The sequence below is a fragment of the Tarenaya hassleriana genome, unplaced genomic scaffold (genome assembly GCF_000463585.1).
Source record: "Tarenaya hassleriana unplaced genomic scaffold, ASM46358v1 Cleome4, whole genome shotgun sequence".
Lineage (NCBI taxonomy): Eukaryota > Viridiplantae > Streptophyta > Magnoliopsida > Brassicales > Cleomaceae > Tarenaya > Tarenaya hassleriana.
In genome coordinates this window covers 4,988,236-5,006,745 of record NW_010966881.1, presented here as the reverse complement: position 1 = coordinate 5,006,745, position 18,510 = coordinate 4,988,236, and the positions used below count along the sequence as shown (strand labels likewise).

General features: G+C 34.7%; 2 protein-coding genes across 2 annotated transcripts; one reads left to right on the top strand and one right to left on the bottom strand.

Annotated features, from left to right (window-relative positions):
- The first annotated feature begins 1,419 nt into the window (after nucleotides 1-1,419).
- Nucleotides 1,420-6,434, top strand: LOC104824114 (protein SHOOT GRAVITROPISM 5-like). Its single transcript, XM_010556067.1, is given in 4 exon segments — nucleotides 1,420-2,006; nucleotides 2,273-2,675; nucleotides 5,486-5,518; nucleotides 5,520-6,434. Coding segments are annotated over 4 exon segments (1,329 nt in total). The 5' UTR covers nucleotides 1,420-1,840; the 3' UTR covers nucleotides 6,247-6,434.
- Nucleotides 6,435-12,966: 6,532 nt separating this feature from the next.
- On the bottom strand, nucleotides 12,967-16,178 carry LOC104824113 (transmembrane 9 superfamily member 2). Its single transcript, XM_010556066.2, has 7 exons — nucleotides 16,027-16,178; nucleotides 15,632-15,672; nucleotides 14,729-15,314; nucleotides 14,510-14,647; nucleotides 14,248-14,404; nucleotides 13,676-14,160; nucleotides 12,967-13,580 (listed from the first exon to the last, which is right to left on the bottom strand). The coding sequence occupies exons 1-7, from the start codon at nucleotides 16,176-16,178 to the stop codon at nucleotides 13,361-13,363; spliced, it is 1,779 nt and encodes a 592-aa protein (XP_010554368.1). The 3' UTR covers nucleotides 12,967-13,360.
- Between the last annotated feature and the right edge of the window lie 2,332 nt (nucleotides 16,179-18,510).

The following is an 18,510-nucleotide window of genomic DNA, read 5'->3' as shown; positions in this document are numbered from 1 at the left end:
AAGAGTCAGAGAGAGAGATTAAAGGGGCACGTGAGTATGACGTAAGGTCACGTGAGAAACCGAGTTTTTTTCATGCAAATCTTTCTGTATATATGCTAATTCATAATTAGCCTCTGTTTGTTTCTTTAAGAAGGAATTTTTATATATTTATTTATTTTTATCCTTTTTTTTTTGCCTTTTGGATTTTCCTCCATATTTATATTTTTTTTAGTACAACTACAACCATTATAATTTGTTTGCAGTATTGTGTAAACCAGAAATTCGGTATTCTATGCTTTACAGTGCAATTATATCATTGGATTATTCACAAAAACCACGGCTTTTCTTTTCTATTTTTTTTTTTTGGTTCCAAGTGCAATTTTGAAAAGAATCTTAACATGTAGATGTGTGGACCAACCTAAGAAAATTAAATCATATTAATAGTTACAGTTACATTTATGTTTCTTCAATTGTCGATATATTATTGGAATGATAGATAATAATTCACGATATTTATTAGTGATGTACTGTCATATTATTTTTATGATGTCATTTCTGAATTCACAAAACATGCATGTTACCGGTTTCCATATAGTATCAATCATAATATAATTTTGGAGCAGTTATAATATAAACTTGCACAAATTAATAATATTTCCTAATCAGAAACTAGAGTAATTAAGCATGCCCACGCACCCATTACCGTATATAAATTTGTTAGAACGTCATATCGTATGTTTATGTTGACGCACATCTATATACAAATGGATGTTGCATTGATTTTTCTCTTTGAAATTAACTTTTCATTTAGATTTATACATGGCTCCGAATAGCGGAAACGATAGAGAAATATAATTATAAAATAATATAACAATAAAAAAAATTAAATATAGGAATGAAATAAAATAATAAAACTAAATATGGAAAAATATTTTATTTTAAAAATTACTGTAATTTAGGAAAAAAACGAAAAAACAATATTCTATATTAAACACTTTAATAATTTTATGAAAAAATTCGGTCTAGTACAAAAAACAATATTTTTACGTTCCAAAAAAATAAATCCCGATATGAAAATATTATATATATACCATTAAGAAGCGAACATAAAAAAAAGGGAGGCTTAAATCCATGTGTAGGATTCCTCCAAATGACCGATTGGAAAGTACATGGAAATAGAACCGTTTGTGAAGGATCAAGAAAATGAGACAAGGTATGGGTCCGACTCAAATTCATTTCCCACATGAGTCTTCCATCAATGGAAACAAATCATAATAAAAAATTAAATACAAAGAAACAAAAAGAAAAGTCTAAATATATACCGCCCTCTCCAAGTGTGTATGTATAGGTTGTATGTAGAGACGGAACAGTGGAAATGAACTCTTATAAGCAGAGGCGGTTGGCCTCGAGGATCATTACTTGCTCAAGGTGTGTGTGGGGAGGTGAGAGGGGTCTAATGCTTAGAAGAAAAAAAAATCACACACACGACATTAGACCCAAGGAAAAGCTTTTTATCATATATGTGTGTGTGTGTATATTATATATACACATAAATATAACAGGCAATCTTTTTTGAAGAGCCTAAGAAAAAAAAAGCTTAAAAGCTTGTTGCAGAAAGCTTAAAGGGCTTTTTTACTCTCTCTCTCTCTCTCTCTCTCTCTCACCATATTTTCTTGCTCTGCTGCTAGTAAAGCTGAAACTCCCACTATTCCCAAAAATAAAGAGAGAGAGAGAATCCTTCAGGACAGATTGAAATTTCCTCTGTCCTTTGTTTTTCTTTCTCTCACCAGTCGGATCATCACTTCAACCACCAGAACCGAAAACACAGCACAAAGTCAAAAAAGGAAGAGGAGGCCAATCGATGAGAACAGGAGCCATGCTGGAAGCCAACAAGAACAACATCCAAAGCACTTCCACATGTTGCGTTGTTCCAGATTCTTCTTCTTCTGATCCTTTCCCTTCTTCTTCAGAGAATGGGGTCACCACCACCACTCAGAAGAGGAAAAGAAGACCTGCTGGTACACCAGGTAAATTAGTAACCACTCCACTCTCTCATCGATCATTCCCATCACCATTTAAATCTCAATTTACTTTTTCTTGAATCATTTTTTAGGCCTTAGGTATTGATGGGTTTCCCCGGAAACCCTTAAAGTTCTCAGCTTTGTCCTTTTCGCTCTTCATCCCCATCCGTGGGAGTCTTTTTGATCGGTTTTTATCAAAAATAAAACATGGGTTTTGATCGGTTTTTGATCGTCTTTAATGGGTTTCATCCAAAACCCAAAAAAAAATCCAGATCCAGATGCAGAAGTGGTATCGCTGTCACCAAAGACTCTTCTCGAATCAGACAGATACGTCTGCGAGATCTGCAACCAAGGGTTTCAGAGAGATCAGAACCTGCAGATGCACCGGAGACGGCACAAGGTCCCGTGGAAGCTTCTGAAGAGAGACAACAACCACGAAGTGAAGAAAAGAGTGTACGTTTGTCCTGAGCCGACATGTCTCCACCACGATCCTTGCCACGCTCTCGGCGATCTCGTGGGCATAAAAAAACACTTCAGAAGAAAACACAGCAACCACAAACAGTGGGTCTGCGACAGATGTTCCAAAGGCTACGCCGTGCAGTCCGATTACAAGGCTCATCTCAAAACTTGCGGCACCAGAGGCCACTCCTGCGATTGCGGCCGCGTCTTTTCCAGGTTTTTTCCCCCCCTCTTTATTTTCTCCACGTTTTCCTTTGAAAAGACTTGATTTTTATTGAAAAGATTGGTATCTGTTTCATAAAAGATTGCGAAACCTTTTTTCGGCTGAATTGGAATAAGTTTTAGTGAATTAAAAAAAATTGCATTTGTTTGTGGCTGTTGCTGTTGGATATCCAGACGTGCGTGTGATGCTTGGATTTTTGAAATCTTGAAGTCTTTTTTTTTCTCCTCTATTTATGTGTCTGGTCAGATAAATAATACAAAATATATTCAAACTCTTTGAGTCAAAAGATAAACCTACTCTAACTCAAACTGTTGATATCTTTCAGCAGCATGTCCCTATACGTGTACGTCTTGTGTTTTTAGATATCATCGTATATACCTGCATGTGTTCATGGTATCCTTTATATATATATATATGGCCATGTGGATAGAGTTTCATCTGAGCTATATTTGGAGCTCGTGGACTGTGCAACCCTGTTTGCTAAACACTACACATATTCTTGATCTATAACTAAAACAGTGTGTATATGCGTGTGTTTTAAGTATTGCACCAATGGTAATATTTACCTATTTAATAGTTTTTTTTAGCAACCTATAATAGACTTTATCCATTTAATAATATAATCCGAGGCCAAAGCAATTCTTTTAAAAACAGTTCAAGCATACACTTAAATATTAATTAAATCATATCTTGCTCCCTTTGTTTCTTCTCAACCCTACATCAAAACATCTCTAACTCAACTTCTATTTGCCTCAAATTTTTTTTATCAAGAAGAACTGTTTCTCGTCCGAAAAAATTATTTTTTCATTCGGGAAATACTTTTTTTTATCCGAAAGAAATATTTTTTATCCGAAAAAGTCTATTTTCGTTTGGGAGAATACTTTTTTTAGAGAATTGTTTTCATCGGGGAAAAAATGTTTTTTATATGAAAAACATTTTTTTTATACATGAGAATTATTTTTTATTTGGACAAAAAATATACACTCCCGAACGAAAAACAACTCCCTCGAAAAAACAGTTCTTTCGAACAAAAAAAACAAATTTTTCCGAACGAAAAACAGATTTTTCCGGACAAAAAAAATCATCCCGGACAAAAAACAGTTCTCCCGGGCAAAAAAAAATTCTTCCGGATAAAAACAAACTCTCCCGAACAAAAACAGTTATCCTGGACAAAAAACAGACTCTCACGGACGAAAAACAGTTCTCCCGGACAAAAAAAAGACTCTCCCGGACGAAAAAACAGTTCTCCCGGATAAAAAACAGACTCTCCTGGATGGAAAACAGTTCTCCCGGATAAAAACAGTCTCTCCCGCATGAAAAACAGCTTTCCCGAATTACACAGTTTACAAAAAAATCTGCTTTTTATATTGCATATTTTTTAGGACGCTAAATGACAATATTGAAATTATACGATAGTTTTGTCAAAAAATTATAAAAAGATATAGTTTGCAAAGGTCATAACTATTTTGTCATACTTTGCAAAATACAACATTTTTTTGTCACACTTAACCAAGAACTCCATAAATAAAATAGAAAGGCGACCAAATAAATTGATAGTATCTGATAGAATTAATTTCGATTAGTGGTGTTGGCGTTGCATATATTTGTTAATATGTGTGTATATATAGGCGGGTTCTTTTGACAAGTGAAAGAAATCGAATCCAGGAAGACGACATCTGCCCTTCTTGTCGGACACGTCAGCTTTTATCCACTTTGCTTACGTGGTAACCAATCACAACTAAATTTTAGTTCTCCGCACAGTTTTGCTTACGTGGAGACAAATCAGTGGCTACCATCCTCCACGTCATCCACTTAAGCCCGTCCCAATCATATATTTCCTACCTTTTTATAGCCAGAATTATTATTATTATTATTTAAATTCGATCATTATCCGATTTAATAGTTCCAATATTTATTTTTTCATATATCAGTGTAAATAAAACATTGATTGTGTTATCATAAGACCGAGAACAATTGAGTACTTTATCAACTTATAAATGACGTGTTACAATGGAAAAAAAATTCAGAATCTGTTATAGAAAACTAGTTTTATTTATTACAGCAAATAAATATACGACATATACATATAAAGGTTATAATCGAAACCTAATATTTATACCTTTTTTTTTGTCGCAGTTTAGGACGAAGCATGTTGGAACATAATTTAAATAACGGATTATCAAATATAATGTTACAGTTAATGGATGTGAGAGAGATTACCCCTCATATTTTATTTAATGTTTGGTTGAATATTGAAGTTGAAATAACGATGGATGGCAACGGATTACATTTATCAATGATATATTCGATTGGAAGCTTGAGAACGACGTCGTATCTAAAAGCGAAATAGGGAATAGTTCCGTTGATTCTGTTCTTGTTTTCCAATAAATGAGTTATCTCTCTCTCTCTCTCTATATATATATATATATATATATATATATATATATATGTATGTGTGTGCCTGTTCATGCACAGATAGGCAAAATCTAATCATACTATTTGATACAAAGTTATAGATATTATGTGATACATTCCATACACATCCTTCTCCAACTTATGGCCCCTGTTACTAACTTTGATCTTATGTATCACCAAGGATTATACTATATATTATACGATCGATATATATAATATACCTTGTACAACCTTTCTATAATACGATGCGACAAGAAAATTTTGATGATCCAGAACCCATATAATATTGCGTAAGTAGGTTATACATAATGCGACCTCGCATGAAACTTAAAGCGAGAGTAATTACTTTTATAATAAAAAAAAGGTAATGTTTTTGTGCAATTATCAGGGTGGAGAGTTTTATTGAGCACCAAGACAGCTGCGCCCCCGCACCCGCTGGTGGCGGCAGTGGCCACAGCCTGTTCGTCAAGAACGGCCTCAACCGCTAGCACACCGTCCAGCGACGCCAACTACGCAGCCGCGTCAGCCCCGCCACTGGTCGGCCGACCAGTCCCGATCTCGTCAACTCCTCCTGTTTTCATCCGTTCATCAACTGGGAACACGATGAACAACAACAACAACGTTAACCTCGAACTCCAGCTTCTGCCATTAATGTCCAACAATCAAAACCCTAACCTAAAAATATCCGAAAAAGAACCCTTTGGCGCCAACTTGAACCTCTCCATAGCCCCGCTATCACATCCTCGGAACATCGTCGAGAACAACATGTACAGCATCAGAAACAAGAGTTCCGGTTCTATGGTCGAACGAATAAAGGAGCTGGCGAGCGAGGAGATGAAGACGGCGATGAAGGAGAAAGCTTACGCAGAGGAAGCGTGGCGAGAGGCGAAGCGGCAGAGAGAGATGGCAGAGACGGAGTTCGCCAATGCCAAGAGAATAAGGCAACAAGCTCAAGCTGAACTGGAAAGGGCTCAGCTTCTGAAAGAACAAGCCGCGAAGAAGATAAGCGCGGCGATGATGCACGTCACTTGTCCGGCTTGTAAAGGGCATTTTCCGGCGACGGCTGCGGTGTTCCTTCCACCGCCTCCGGCGGATGAAACGTCGGTGGTTGTCAGTTACGTGTCGTCGGCCAATACAGAAGGGGAGTGATTCGCCTGATCGGAGAACGAACACGTGTTGTGTTCTAGGGAAGTTAATTACGAGAGGAAAAAAGAAAAAGGATTAAAGAACATCTTTTTTTTAATCTTTTTTTTTTGTAATATTTTTGCGTTCTATTTCGCTCTCGCTTATGTTAATTTTTACTGATTATTTATATATATGAGTGGGTTGTGAGTTTATATATTATCCCTGATTTCGTAACTCGATGCGTTTTATTTTTTTATTAATTTGAATAACTTAGGGGATTCTTTCAAATTATTTAAAATTTTAATTTCTGGAAAAAAGTAGTACTTAGGTGTAATGGTATGTCGTCATAAATTTTAAGATTCGCAATTTTCAAACAGTAATTTGAGATCCTAACTAACATCATTACTATGCGTTTTACATACACAAAATAGATACTGAAATAGCAATGCGCCAAAAGTGTGTATATATATAATCACCAATCATACCTTTCCGGTATCATAATGTTTAATGCATGGACCCCCACACCTTTTTTCTTAATTTTTTTTCCAATTTTTATTTTTATCTTTTCATGTATTTAATTTTTTGGCTAATATATACTCCCATATTTTTGTCCATATCGTTTATATTTAACTTTTATTTTCAAGAAATCATCTATCTGCTTTGGTTTGAAATTTATTAATAAAAAATATAAAAGAAAATAAAAAAGGCATCGTTAGCTACCTATGCATTGATGACATAACTAACATTCTAACTCAAACACAAGCTTTTTCATGTTTATAGTACGTTTAGTCATAAATTGCACAAGCCTTGAAAGTCAAATCAAGTTATATATTATTAATACTGCCGTTTTTCATGTTATTAATGGTTAATCACCTTGACGTATATATATTAAATTTGAATAGCAGCTAAACTAACCAAACACGGGTTACGGCATTGGTGTGTATATATATATATATATATCATTTTTCATAATCAAGTGTTTTTTTTTGTCTGTCCACAATCATAATTTCTCCGTACGCATTTATTTTTGCATATACATAATATTGATAGCCATATCCCTATGGTTTTGGGATATGATTTTGTAGACCAGAGGGCGCGGCGCATTATACGTACACATATAGTCGTACAAGCAAACAATATGGTAAAATTTAAATAAATATAACCGAAAGCATGCATTGTTAGATTAGGTGTACTGAATATATTTTCAGGTTGAGTCAATTTCCACTGATGGGAAATGTACCATTATTATTTTGTTTCGGTTCGTGGTCGTTACACTTATAACGAGGTGTTCCGAACATCGTTTTGATCTTTCGTTGGATTCGGACAAAAAGCGTTGATTTATAATCATGAAAATATCAACAAAAAAAAAATCAGAATTAATTTACAATTTCTTTCTCCCACATCCAAAAAAAATGAAAAGACATAACGATGATAATGTCTTAATTATATTTTTGTCCATACGTACGAAGGAATTTAGACTACATTGATAATGTCTTAATTAATTAATGATTTTTTTATGCCGACTAAGATTTATATGATAAACACATGGTGATTGAAAAATGTACTAACACCAAGGTATATGTGTGTGTGTGTATATGTGCGTGTGTGTATATGTGCGTGTGTAACAGATTCATGATAATCGTAGGATCTTTTGCCCAAAAAAAATCACAGGATCTTTGGTTAAAAGAAATGATTTAATTAAACTTCAAAAGACTAACTAGGTTTCAACATCTCTAATATATTTCAAATATATATGGTATATTTCCGTATTGGGGTAAAGTTTTTTTTCCAACTCAGATTCGAGTCTCCATTTGAAAAAAAAAAATATTCATCTGAATTTTTTCGAGTTTTAAAAGATATAATAGGATTAAATTATAAATTATAAAAAAACAATGCAATATAAAATAGTACGCTCACATTTGTATATGAGTTGTACGAAACTCGAAACAAAGAGTCGATATCAAGCTATAAGATAATGTTTAGATGTTTAAGCGCATATATGTACACAAAGGGGGTCTGATTAGTTACGTACGTGTACTGGTTCGATATTGAATATGGACCGACTATTTTCAAAACAGTGAGGACAACGCGGGACAAAAGTGATATCCGTGGAGGAACATGCATGCGTACACATATAAATGAATGACACATGAAGCAGAAGTTAGGTTAGGGGAAGTAAATTAATATATCAAAAAAAAAATGAAAATATCTTTTGCGTATAGCACAATATATACACATATATATACTATATAATATACGATCAAACCCGAAAGACGGTCGAGATGTGAGTAGTGGTATGGTTTTTGGGACCAATTTCGATGCAATAAAACGGGAGGAGAGAGGAGGACCCAAAGAAGGCATGAATGGGGTTTAAGTAATTGAGAGTGACAAATGCCTGCTTGCAAACACCGTTCCGACTTTGGCACTGAAAAACATGGTTTCTCTGAAATATATATATCACTTCTTTATCCTGCATTTATAAAGGGCACTCAATTGCATTGAAAGCGACCTCTCTCTCTCTCTCTCTCTCTCTCTCTCTCTCTCTCTCTCTCTCTCTCTCTCTCGTTTTCATCATTTTCGTCATTTCAAACAGAGGGGTTTGCAGATTTGCAGCGTTATTGTCACAGAAAGAAAGGTAGAGAGACCATAGAAAGATGATACTAGCTTTTTCTCTCTACCAATGGCCAAACTTTCCTGCAAACATTTATTACATGTGTGTGTGTGTGTGTATGTATATACGTATAACATACTAGTATAGTATACGGTGATGACGCAACGTATCGCTTTGATGGGTTACAGAAATGTGTATGTGGTGATGATGATAATAATACTGTATGGAGTAATGGTGTACTGTACGTACTTGTATGCGCCCAGAGATGGCGTGCGTACGTAGAGGATAAACAACTGAATGTGATATATTTATTAATTTTTTAAAAAAAACGTCCACTTAATGTGAAAACATCATCCTGTTATAACATGGATGGATGTACGTACGAAGACAATATGGCATCAACGTAATGCGAATGTTATTATGTTCATGATGTCCCCATCTTAAAAACGGATCATTTAGTATTAAATTTTATGATTTTTTTTAATAAAAAAAAGAAGGTTGAGGTTGAGATCATCACGTACACGATTTAGTCACAGTCCAATCAAAAGGGAAGAACATAGGACGTGCAACAGATAAAGGTTCCATCTTTCTTTACTCTCGTTTACAAAGATCATGTGCTTCTTCTCTCTTCCCCCCCCCCTCGGCCTTTAAATGCATCATCTGTTTTTTATTTTATTTTTCATTATACAAAATTGCACCCTTTATTATTTTCAGGAATTCAGAAACTATTTTGTCTTTTTTTTTTCTTTTCATATCTTTCATTTATACTGAATTTGTTATTTAAAAATACCATAAAAAGGAAGAAGAATTATCATGCATGATTAAAATTCAAAACAACCTCCAAATTGGATGTGTAATTTTTTATATATATAGAAGGATGAGCAGACAAAGAGAAGAGAGATTTATACGTTGTTCGATAATTGAAAATCTCGATTAAACTTTGCCATGCATTCTATTAATTTTTAGTTAATTACCATCTACAGATTTCGATCTGTGTTATTTTTGTTCTCAACCGCTTCCATAATTGTATTTCTTCTCCTTTCGCTTGTCAGTTCATATTGTTTTCATTCATGGCATTTCATTAATAAGGTTGTAATTATTTTTTAAAAAATAATTTATAAATACATAATATTTTCAAGGAGACGAAGAGTTAAAATTATAAATTTTTGGAAATTAATTTATAATATGGGGAAGTGGGTGTCGTAATGTGTTCCAGAGAGAGCATGAAAATCTCTGACCACATGGGATTGCCTGATACTTCCCACAAAGATACAACCATATGTATAACTTTTACGTCATGACAAAGTTACCCTCACTTCCTTGATGGGATGTATGAGTCGACACTCCTTTGCCTGGGGGCAATTATGTCCGCCCCTTTATTTTTTATTATTTCTGATAAATCATCCATGCAATGATTTCTTTTTTGTAGAGTCATCCATGCAATGGCTAAGTCATGTCTATTTTTTAATTTTTTTTTTGAAATTGGACAATTAACTAACCCTTAAAAACGACGCTGAATAAATTTACACATTTCGTGTATTCGATATTAATATGATATATATAGATATAATTCTTCATTGTATCCCATTTGTTAATACACACAGATCTATATATTTGACATTGGTCTATCCACTCGGCACACTTAAATTTGATTAAGAGTAATCATATTAAGTGTTTATCATATGCTATATAATATATATATAAATATATACATACGTCTAAGTCTAAACAGAAACAGAGAGAGGAACAGATAACATTTGTCTGTATTTGCATAAATATATATGTGTAAGATAATGTATGTCTGATTTCAATAATGATGGCCCCTCCATGTAAGAAAATGTTCAAACTGTGCTTTGCACTGAAAACCGAGGCATCTTTGTCTTTTTCAGTTTTGTTCTTATTACGCTTGGTGAATTTGGTTTTGGCACTTCTCCCGATTCCAAAAAGAAAACTCCTTTTTCCACAAAAGATACCAATTTAATTAATGGCCTTTTTCTCTGTCTTTGTATGTAAAACTAATAGTTATACATATATATATGGATAAACATATATATATATATATATATGCCCATGTCACATTTTGTTCTTTTCCATTTAACCCTCTCTCTTTTTCATTGTTTTCCTCTAATCATTCAACCCTTTTCTTAGCTCTATATGTAGTTTCTTTTATATCAGACAATATGCAAAACACATCATCATGGGTTGCTTCATGAGTTTGATAATGCTCGTGTGTGTGTGTGTATATAAGCGAAATATTCGAAAATTATATATCTGGGATCTGAAATTAGAAGTAGAATTATAATACTCGAACCCATTGTTAAAATTTATAAGGTTTGTCATTGTTCACAAGTAAGAAAATAAAATGGTAGACATGAACTTCTTTTACGATTGCTGTTTATATATATATAGATATGTTTGTTAGTTTCCTTTTTTAGAGCTAGTGTCGGTCATGCATGAGGTTTTCTAATTAGTTAAGTAAGGGTGATTACATAATATATCTTGGCCTTAAGAGAACAATAATATATGTAACCCTAAAAGCACATATATTTTTTATGATAAAAGCATTATAATAAATGCGATATTATGTTTATTTCATTTCATAAAATAACTGTACACGCACGGTATATTAACATGATAAGTATTTTACGTATAATCACTGTACAAAATGGTATATAATCGCACACGAAAGAGATAAGGCCGTAGGAAGCATCGTCGGAGACAAGAAAGAAAACAAGCGTATCATTGTGATAATAACGCCTAAACTTAAAATAAAATATATTATTAATTTTTTAGCAATTAAAATTATATTTGGATAAATAATGACACTATTGCATCATATTCATTATAAGATTCTGTTACAAAATTGATTTCTATACTTATAATATATAATTAAGCAGGGGCATTAAAAAAATTCACAAATATTGTATAAGATTTTAATCGAAATATACTTTAAATTTTAATCAAAATATACTTTTACCCTAATATTGAATGGCTCAACTAATAAAAAAAGGAAACTCTTTCTCAATCCAAATTCTGAGTCTTTATTTAGAAAAGAGTATTCAACCGAATTTTTTTAATTTTCTGGAAAATGTAATTAGATAAAAGGTTTCTGAGAACTTTTCGAATTATCAAAAAGAAAATTCTATTATAATTACTGGTTTATGTGAGTGTAAACCAACCGTTGTTATCAGACTCCGTCTTAATTTTAGGTTCTGTCGTCCAGCACTTTGTAGTAGTAACAGTGAGAACGTGGAAGAAGAAAGAGAACGTGATGAATATATGTATTGCTGCAAGGAATGCTTGGCGTTTAGGCTTTTTGGCTTTGAGGAGGTGGAAAAGTAAAAGTTAAAAATAAAAAGAAACGAAAAAGTAAATAAAAATTAAAGTGAGACAAAATTTTTTAACCGGGTTTTCAGAAAGTCAAATGAGTTTTTATGTTTTTTTAGAAAAAAGAAGAGAGTATCTAATGATTCATGTGGCCTGCAGAGACAAATATACCCCGCGCCAGCAAAATCCCTTATTTCCTCAGCCAGTGTTTTACTAAAATACCCCTAACTGCTGGGACCCACCCTATCCCTCTGCGATGTGTCCTTTCACACGTGAATTCTGTATCTATCTATCCTTTATATATATATTTTTTAATTTGTATATCAAAAAGTATGCATTCCCAAGCTGTACATTTTGTAATAACATATTAGCTAATACAATATCCAAGTATTTATTTTTTGGTAAACTGCGAAAGGATTCGCTATAGCTACGAATTATTCAACAGATATTAAAAACTATGCAAGGAACATATATGTATTCTTCTTCCCTCTTTTTTTTTTTTCTTTTTGTGTTTGCAAAATATTGATATATTGTTCTGTTTTTTTTTTCCATCAAGATATACTTGGTCTTCAATACACGTTGTTGGGCTTATATTGTTATCATTATCATGCGAAAAGATTGGACTGAGCCCAGAAAGTTTATTTGGGGATTTTGAAAATTGACGAACGATGGGTTTTCTATGACCCAAATAAATGAATAGGCCTCAAATAATTTTAGAAAAATATTAACTTCGGCCTAACCACTTGTATGCTTCCTCTTCTTCCACACTCCTTGCAATATTATAAAGCTAGAGTTTAAGCGTGCAATGCAATGTAAAGCCAGTTTTGACATTTATTAGATACAAAAAAAAAAAACAGGAAAAAATGGTTCAGGGTATTTTGCGTAAAAAAATGATACACAAGTAGTTAACCAAAAACAGAGAGAGAGAGAGAGACCCCCCTAATTACAGAAACGTCTAATTTGCAGATAGAGAGATTTTAATCACTTCCGTAGAAAACCTGGGAGACAAGATACGCTTGGAAACCGGAACTTGCCTTGGCTTCGGTTCCTCCTCGTAAGATATGCTGTTTCAAAGGATGTTTCTCTTCTTCTACCCTAAACCCTTCTTTTTTTTTTGTTCTTTCCTCTCCTAACAAAATCGTAACAAAAAAAGAAAAAGAACAAGAAAAGGAAAAGGCAGAAGAAGAAAACACATTTACATTACTCGCATTTGATGGACCTGTAGATGTGGCGGACGAAGAGGAGAGCGGCCCTGAAGCCAACAGTGCCGAGCATGAGGAAGAAGCCGTAGCAGATGCAGGCCATGTACCCGAAGAAAAACGACGTCTGCATGAATCCCGACATGTCTGACCGCGCGTAGTAATAGTACAAGCAGTACGCGTATATAAACAGACCCGTTGATCCACCGCAGAGGAATGACCTGCCACAAAATTTATCCATAACCCTTGTCAGGGAATCATATACAAATACTATACATATATATATATATATATATGTGTATATGGGAAAACTTACCTCCACCACCATTCATGGTCTTCAGCAGCGAGCTGGAAGTAGGTGAGGGCGACGGTTATAAAAGCAGTAACGATCAGAAGGATGATGAAGACGATGAACAGAATGCTGTATATAGTGTAGATCCTGTGGCCCCATACACTGGCAAATATGTAGTAGAGCTCGATGTAGATGGCACTGAAAGGGAGGAAACCGGCCATCGCCATCTGAGGGATGGCACTCCTGTACCATGGGAGTAGAGGGATCTCCCTGGGGTACTTGGTGGTACGGCATGGCGCTTGGAACTCGGTCTTGCTGTTTTTGCCGGCAATTCCACCCAGCACGAGCAATGGTGATGTGACTAGTGTCCATATCAGGACAATCACCACGATGGTACCAAAGGGTAATGCAGCTGTAGCACTGTAGGCAATGGCGACTGTGTTGAGGAAGCAGAAGGTCAGGAACAAAGGGCCGCAGAAGAGGCATCCAGTCAGCAATAGGTTCCTGACCTGTAAAAAACGAAGGTGAGAATGAAATGATTATTGTCTCCAATTGTGTTGAAATCATTACGGGGGAGAGTTATACTGTATGTATACCCAGTTCTTTCCTTCAAGTTGACCGTAGAAAGAAGCAGCAGTGTATCCAGCGATTCCAGATGTGAGAGCATAAATCACGACCAAAGCAGTGAAGAGTGCTCCACGATTGTATGGATAGAACACTCCAACAAGAGCAAGCATGAAAATGAAGACAGTGCTGGTACGGCAGAGGAAAGTTCAGTTAGTATTCAGAATAAGATATACAGAGATGAGCAAAAGTCTAACTGGAATGGTAAAATGCTACCATCAACAATGAACTTACAGAGTGAACAATTGGGTACCACTACCGAGACATGCAGAAAACAGAGATTTATGCTTCGGGAAACGGAACACATCGCCGTGAATGTACTTCCATCCGGATTCCTCTTGATCATCCACAGCTTCCTCATCTTGGGCATACCTTAAAGGTTTGAAAACAAAAGTTGGATAAGGAAAGGTCACCTCAACAATCGTGAAGAGAAGAGTCAGTACCCAAACTTACTTCATGAAATCATTCTTGAGGACTCTCATCAAGATTGTTGCGAGGAAACCAGTCAGAAGCAGGACAGTGACACATGAGTTTATAATGGAGAACCAATGAATTTCCAAGTGATGTGGAAGAGATGAAGACATGGAGTACTTCTCCATTCTTTTCTCAAATGGAGTCTCGGTTTCTTTCCACTTCACAGTGTACATAAACTCTGCATCAACTTCCTTGTCCTCAGTAAGGTCCACCAGGGAGTGAGGATCCATTCGGGCACTGATTTCAATCACACGGTCCTTGTTGTAGAGAATCTCAAATTGAATGTGCTTGTACAGGAAGTATTTGAACTCGCTCGGATCAGCCTTGCCCTCCTTGTCAACCTTTCCAATGAAACCCCAGATAGGCAAATCGTCATAGTACATCTGGAAATAGTAGTCTTTTTCAACAGCCCTCCTAAACTGTTTGACATCATCTTTGCTAAGCTTCTTTCTGCAGTACACCTCAGAGTCTTTCTCCTCTCCAAAGTTGAGCTTGTATGGAGCACTCACAAGTCGATCCCCATTCAGAACCTCACCAAGAGCTTCCTTTTTCTCTTTCACACCATCTGTGAATCAAGTCAATCAGATCAGAAAATGATATGAATCCCACAGTCAATGATCTAAAACATTGTACTTGAATAAACGAATCATGTAGCCAGCTTTCCAGATTTTATATTCTAGACTCATTTTGTCCTATTCTGAATGACGAGTTGGAATTCATAACTTTAAAAAGGGTTTAATGTTTCCTTTTCCCTTGAACGTTTATTTCTCACTTGTAGAAATGTCTTAATTTGTCAAACTGTATACACCATGCTGCCTAGGAATCAACGTAATGCTGGATAAATACCAATAAACAAATTTCACTTGTAAGATGTATCCACACCTGGAACGCAGAAGGGCAGATCAAAATATCGATATGTTTCACTGCAATCACCATCGGAAGAAACGCAAATCAGTAATCACGATACCAAAACCTAAACTGGAAGCGCGCGAACAAAGATCCGTCCCGTCACCACAACCGACAACACCCCAAAAAGCCAGTTCTTCTTCTAATTCCGTGGAATTGCATTACGCATTTGACACTATTCCCGCATTAAGAGATCCCACTACCAGCCGATTTGTTCTAATCGCGGCTTACAAGTTACAACAGTCTCATGTATACTCGACGATCAACTTCTCAATCCTCCGTTTGGAAGCCGAGAAAATCTCGGTTCTGCGTCCAGATCCAAAAGTAGAAAAAAAAAACGAGGGAGATAAGGAGAGGATAGATATTGTTACCTCGGATTGTGAAACGGTCCAACCTTGTTGGCGTATAGAGGAACGGAGTCGCCTTCCTTGTACCTGTGGTCGGAAGCGTCGGATCTAACATGGTCAACGCCGGAGAGGAGAAGAGCTCCGATGAAGAGAAGCAGCACCGTCGGTGTAGCCATGGCGTCTTTCTCCCGTTCCTCCTAGGAGAAGATTGGGGGAAATCGTGAGATCTGACTGTTTTTTTTAATGTGAGAGAAAAGGAAATGATCAAAAAACACGACGATGGATTTCACCTTTATATACGACGGGACCTTTTTTTCTCTCTCTCGGATTTCTTTTCAAATCGTTTATTAATTATTTTAATTTTACTAACATGATTTTTTGGTGCACCTAATATCTATTAAGACAATTCCATACAAACCATGCAACACCTTTAAGCAATTAATTATGCAAATTAATGAAACTAATAAAAAAATTAAAAATATCGAAGCAGAACAACAAAAAAAGCCATAAAGAAAAGGTCGATGGAAAATGGGCTTGGTAATCGAAATTAGCCCAAAATGAAATACGGGCTTGATGGAAAAGGCCCGATATGAAATCGCTCGATTTCGGTTGAAACCCATTCGCGCGGACACGTAGTGGAATTGGCCAATTTCGGGAATTATTTTCATATTTGTATTTATTTATAATTAGACCAATATATTTCTTTTTTAAAAAAAAATACAATTTTATGGGATTTTTTGTGTTTAAAAAAGCTAAATCTAATTGGTTATATATGGTAAATTTTCTTATGCTCAATATGGTCAGATCAAACCAATATTATTGAAACCAAATATAAATTCGGTTCGTTTCGGTTCAACTATAATAGTGAATAGACCAAATTTTATAACATTTAATTGTATACGATAGTTTCAAACTACATGAATTTTTCTATTTACATATACAATGGGTCGGGCTCGTTTATTCACACCAATACGATAGTTTCTAATTAATTGATTTTAATTAATTTGATTTTTGAGAATTCATATCCAATCAAATGATTATTTTAGTTTTAATCCGTTCGATTCACTTCCGTTATAATTAATTTAGTTCAGTTTTTAAATAACTTTGTACGGATACTTCCTAATTGGGATCGAACTTCAAAAGCCTATATTTTCATTGGGCCTACAAAAAAATAATATTGGGCCTTTTATAATGGGCTTTTGCTGTATCAACTAAAGCCCATTCATCCCAATGATGACCTTAGCGTAGTGGATTGGTCGATTCCAATGAAGACGAATATGTAAAAATAATATTTTTTTTAGTTAAACAAAAACAGATAATATTTTATTACATGTGGATTACTAATTTCGTTGTTTGTATGAGTTTTCAAACCTCTTTATGTACTTTAATTTTATGTGGGTCTTTTTTTGCGTATCTTTTCTATTTTCCAAAAAAAAAACTTACGTATCTAATATTTCTTTTTTTAAAAAAATAGATATAAGACAGTGGTGTGTAAAAGTCAAACGGGATTATCACATAATGTCATGTATTCGGTGGTATGCATATATCAACACCATTACAATATTAGATAATTTATTGTAAAATTTCAAATATCGAATAAAATATAGTTGACATTAAGATCACGGTAATCAATAACACAAAAACACACAAAATCATAGGAAGATTCATCTTTATTTTCTCATACTTCTAGGTCTTCCTTTTTTTTTTCAATCTTCTCTTTTTTTACATTGAAAAAGTACGATGCTATTTAAAATACGCCCTAGTGTTTTAGTGCAGAAACAAATATAAATAATAAACATATGAATTCGAAATAAATATAAAATAGTATAACAATAATTGTAATTGTAATAAACAGTAAAATAGTATTTGATATGTGACCATTTTCTATGAAATCCATGTCAATCCCCACCACAAAGAAAGTTAATGCCGTCTTGTGTGCACATGCTACGCCGTACAGCTAATGCTGACTGAGACGACCAAACATAAGCATGACGTCACTAGGGAACTTGGATCTAATCTACACCGTCGGTTTCGATCGGTGATCTATCGTTTCGGTCGCATAACATTGGCCTCGCCAACTTGCATACTAAATTACTAATCAACTCCAGATTTCAACTTACGGACAAGAAATGAAGATCCCAACGGCTTTCAAAACGAGGACGACGACAATTATAATAATGATTCGTGTCGTCGTGATTAGTGATAATCGGTCAATTAGAGTATATATGGTTGAATAGTATGACATATCCTTTTTATAACCGAATATGTCATATCATTATGACATATTCCTAATGATATGTACTTACTTAAAACATATCATTAGGAATGATTTGAAAATATTGCAAATTTTGAAGGAACTAACTCAAAACTAAAACGATTATAAACGAAAATTTTACGCGATCAACTCCAACTAAATCTGGAATTAACACGATGTTACGCGATCAATAATATGATTTGAAATATTCACTCTTTTCTACATATGAAATTCGAACCCGTAACATGATAACT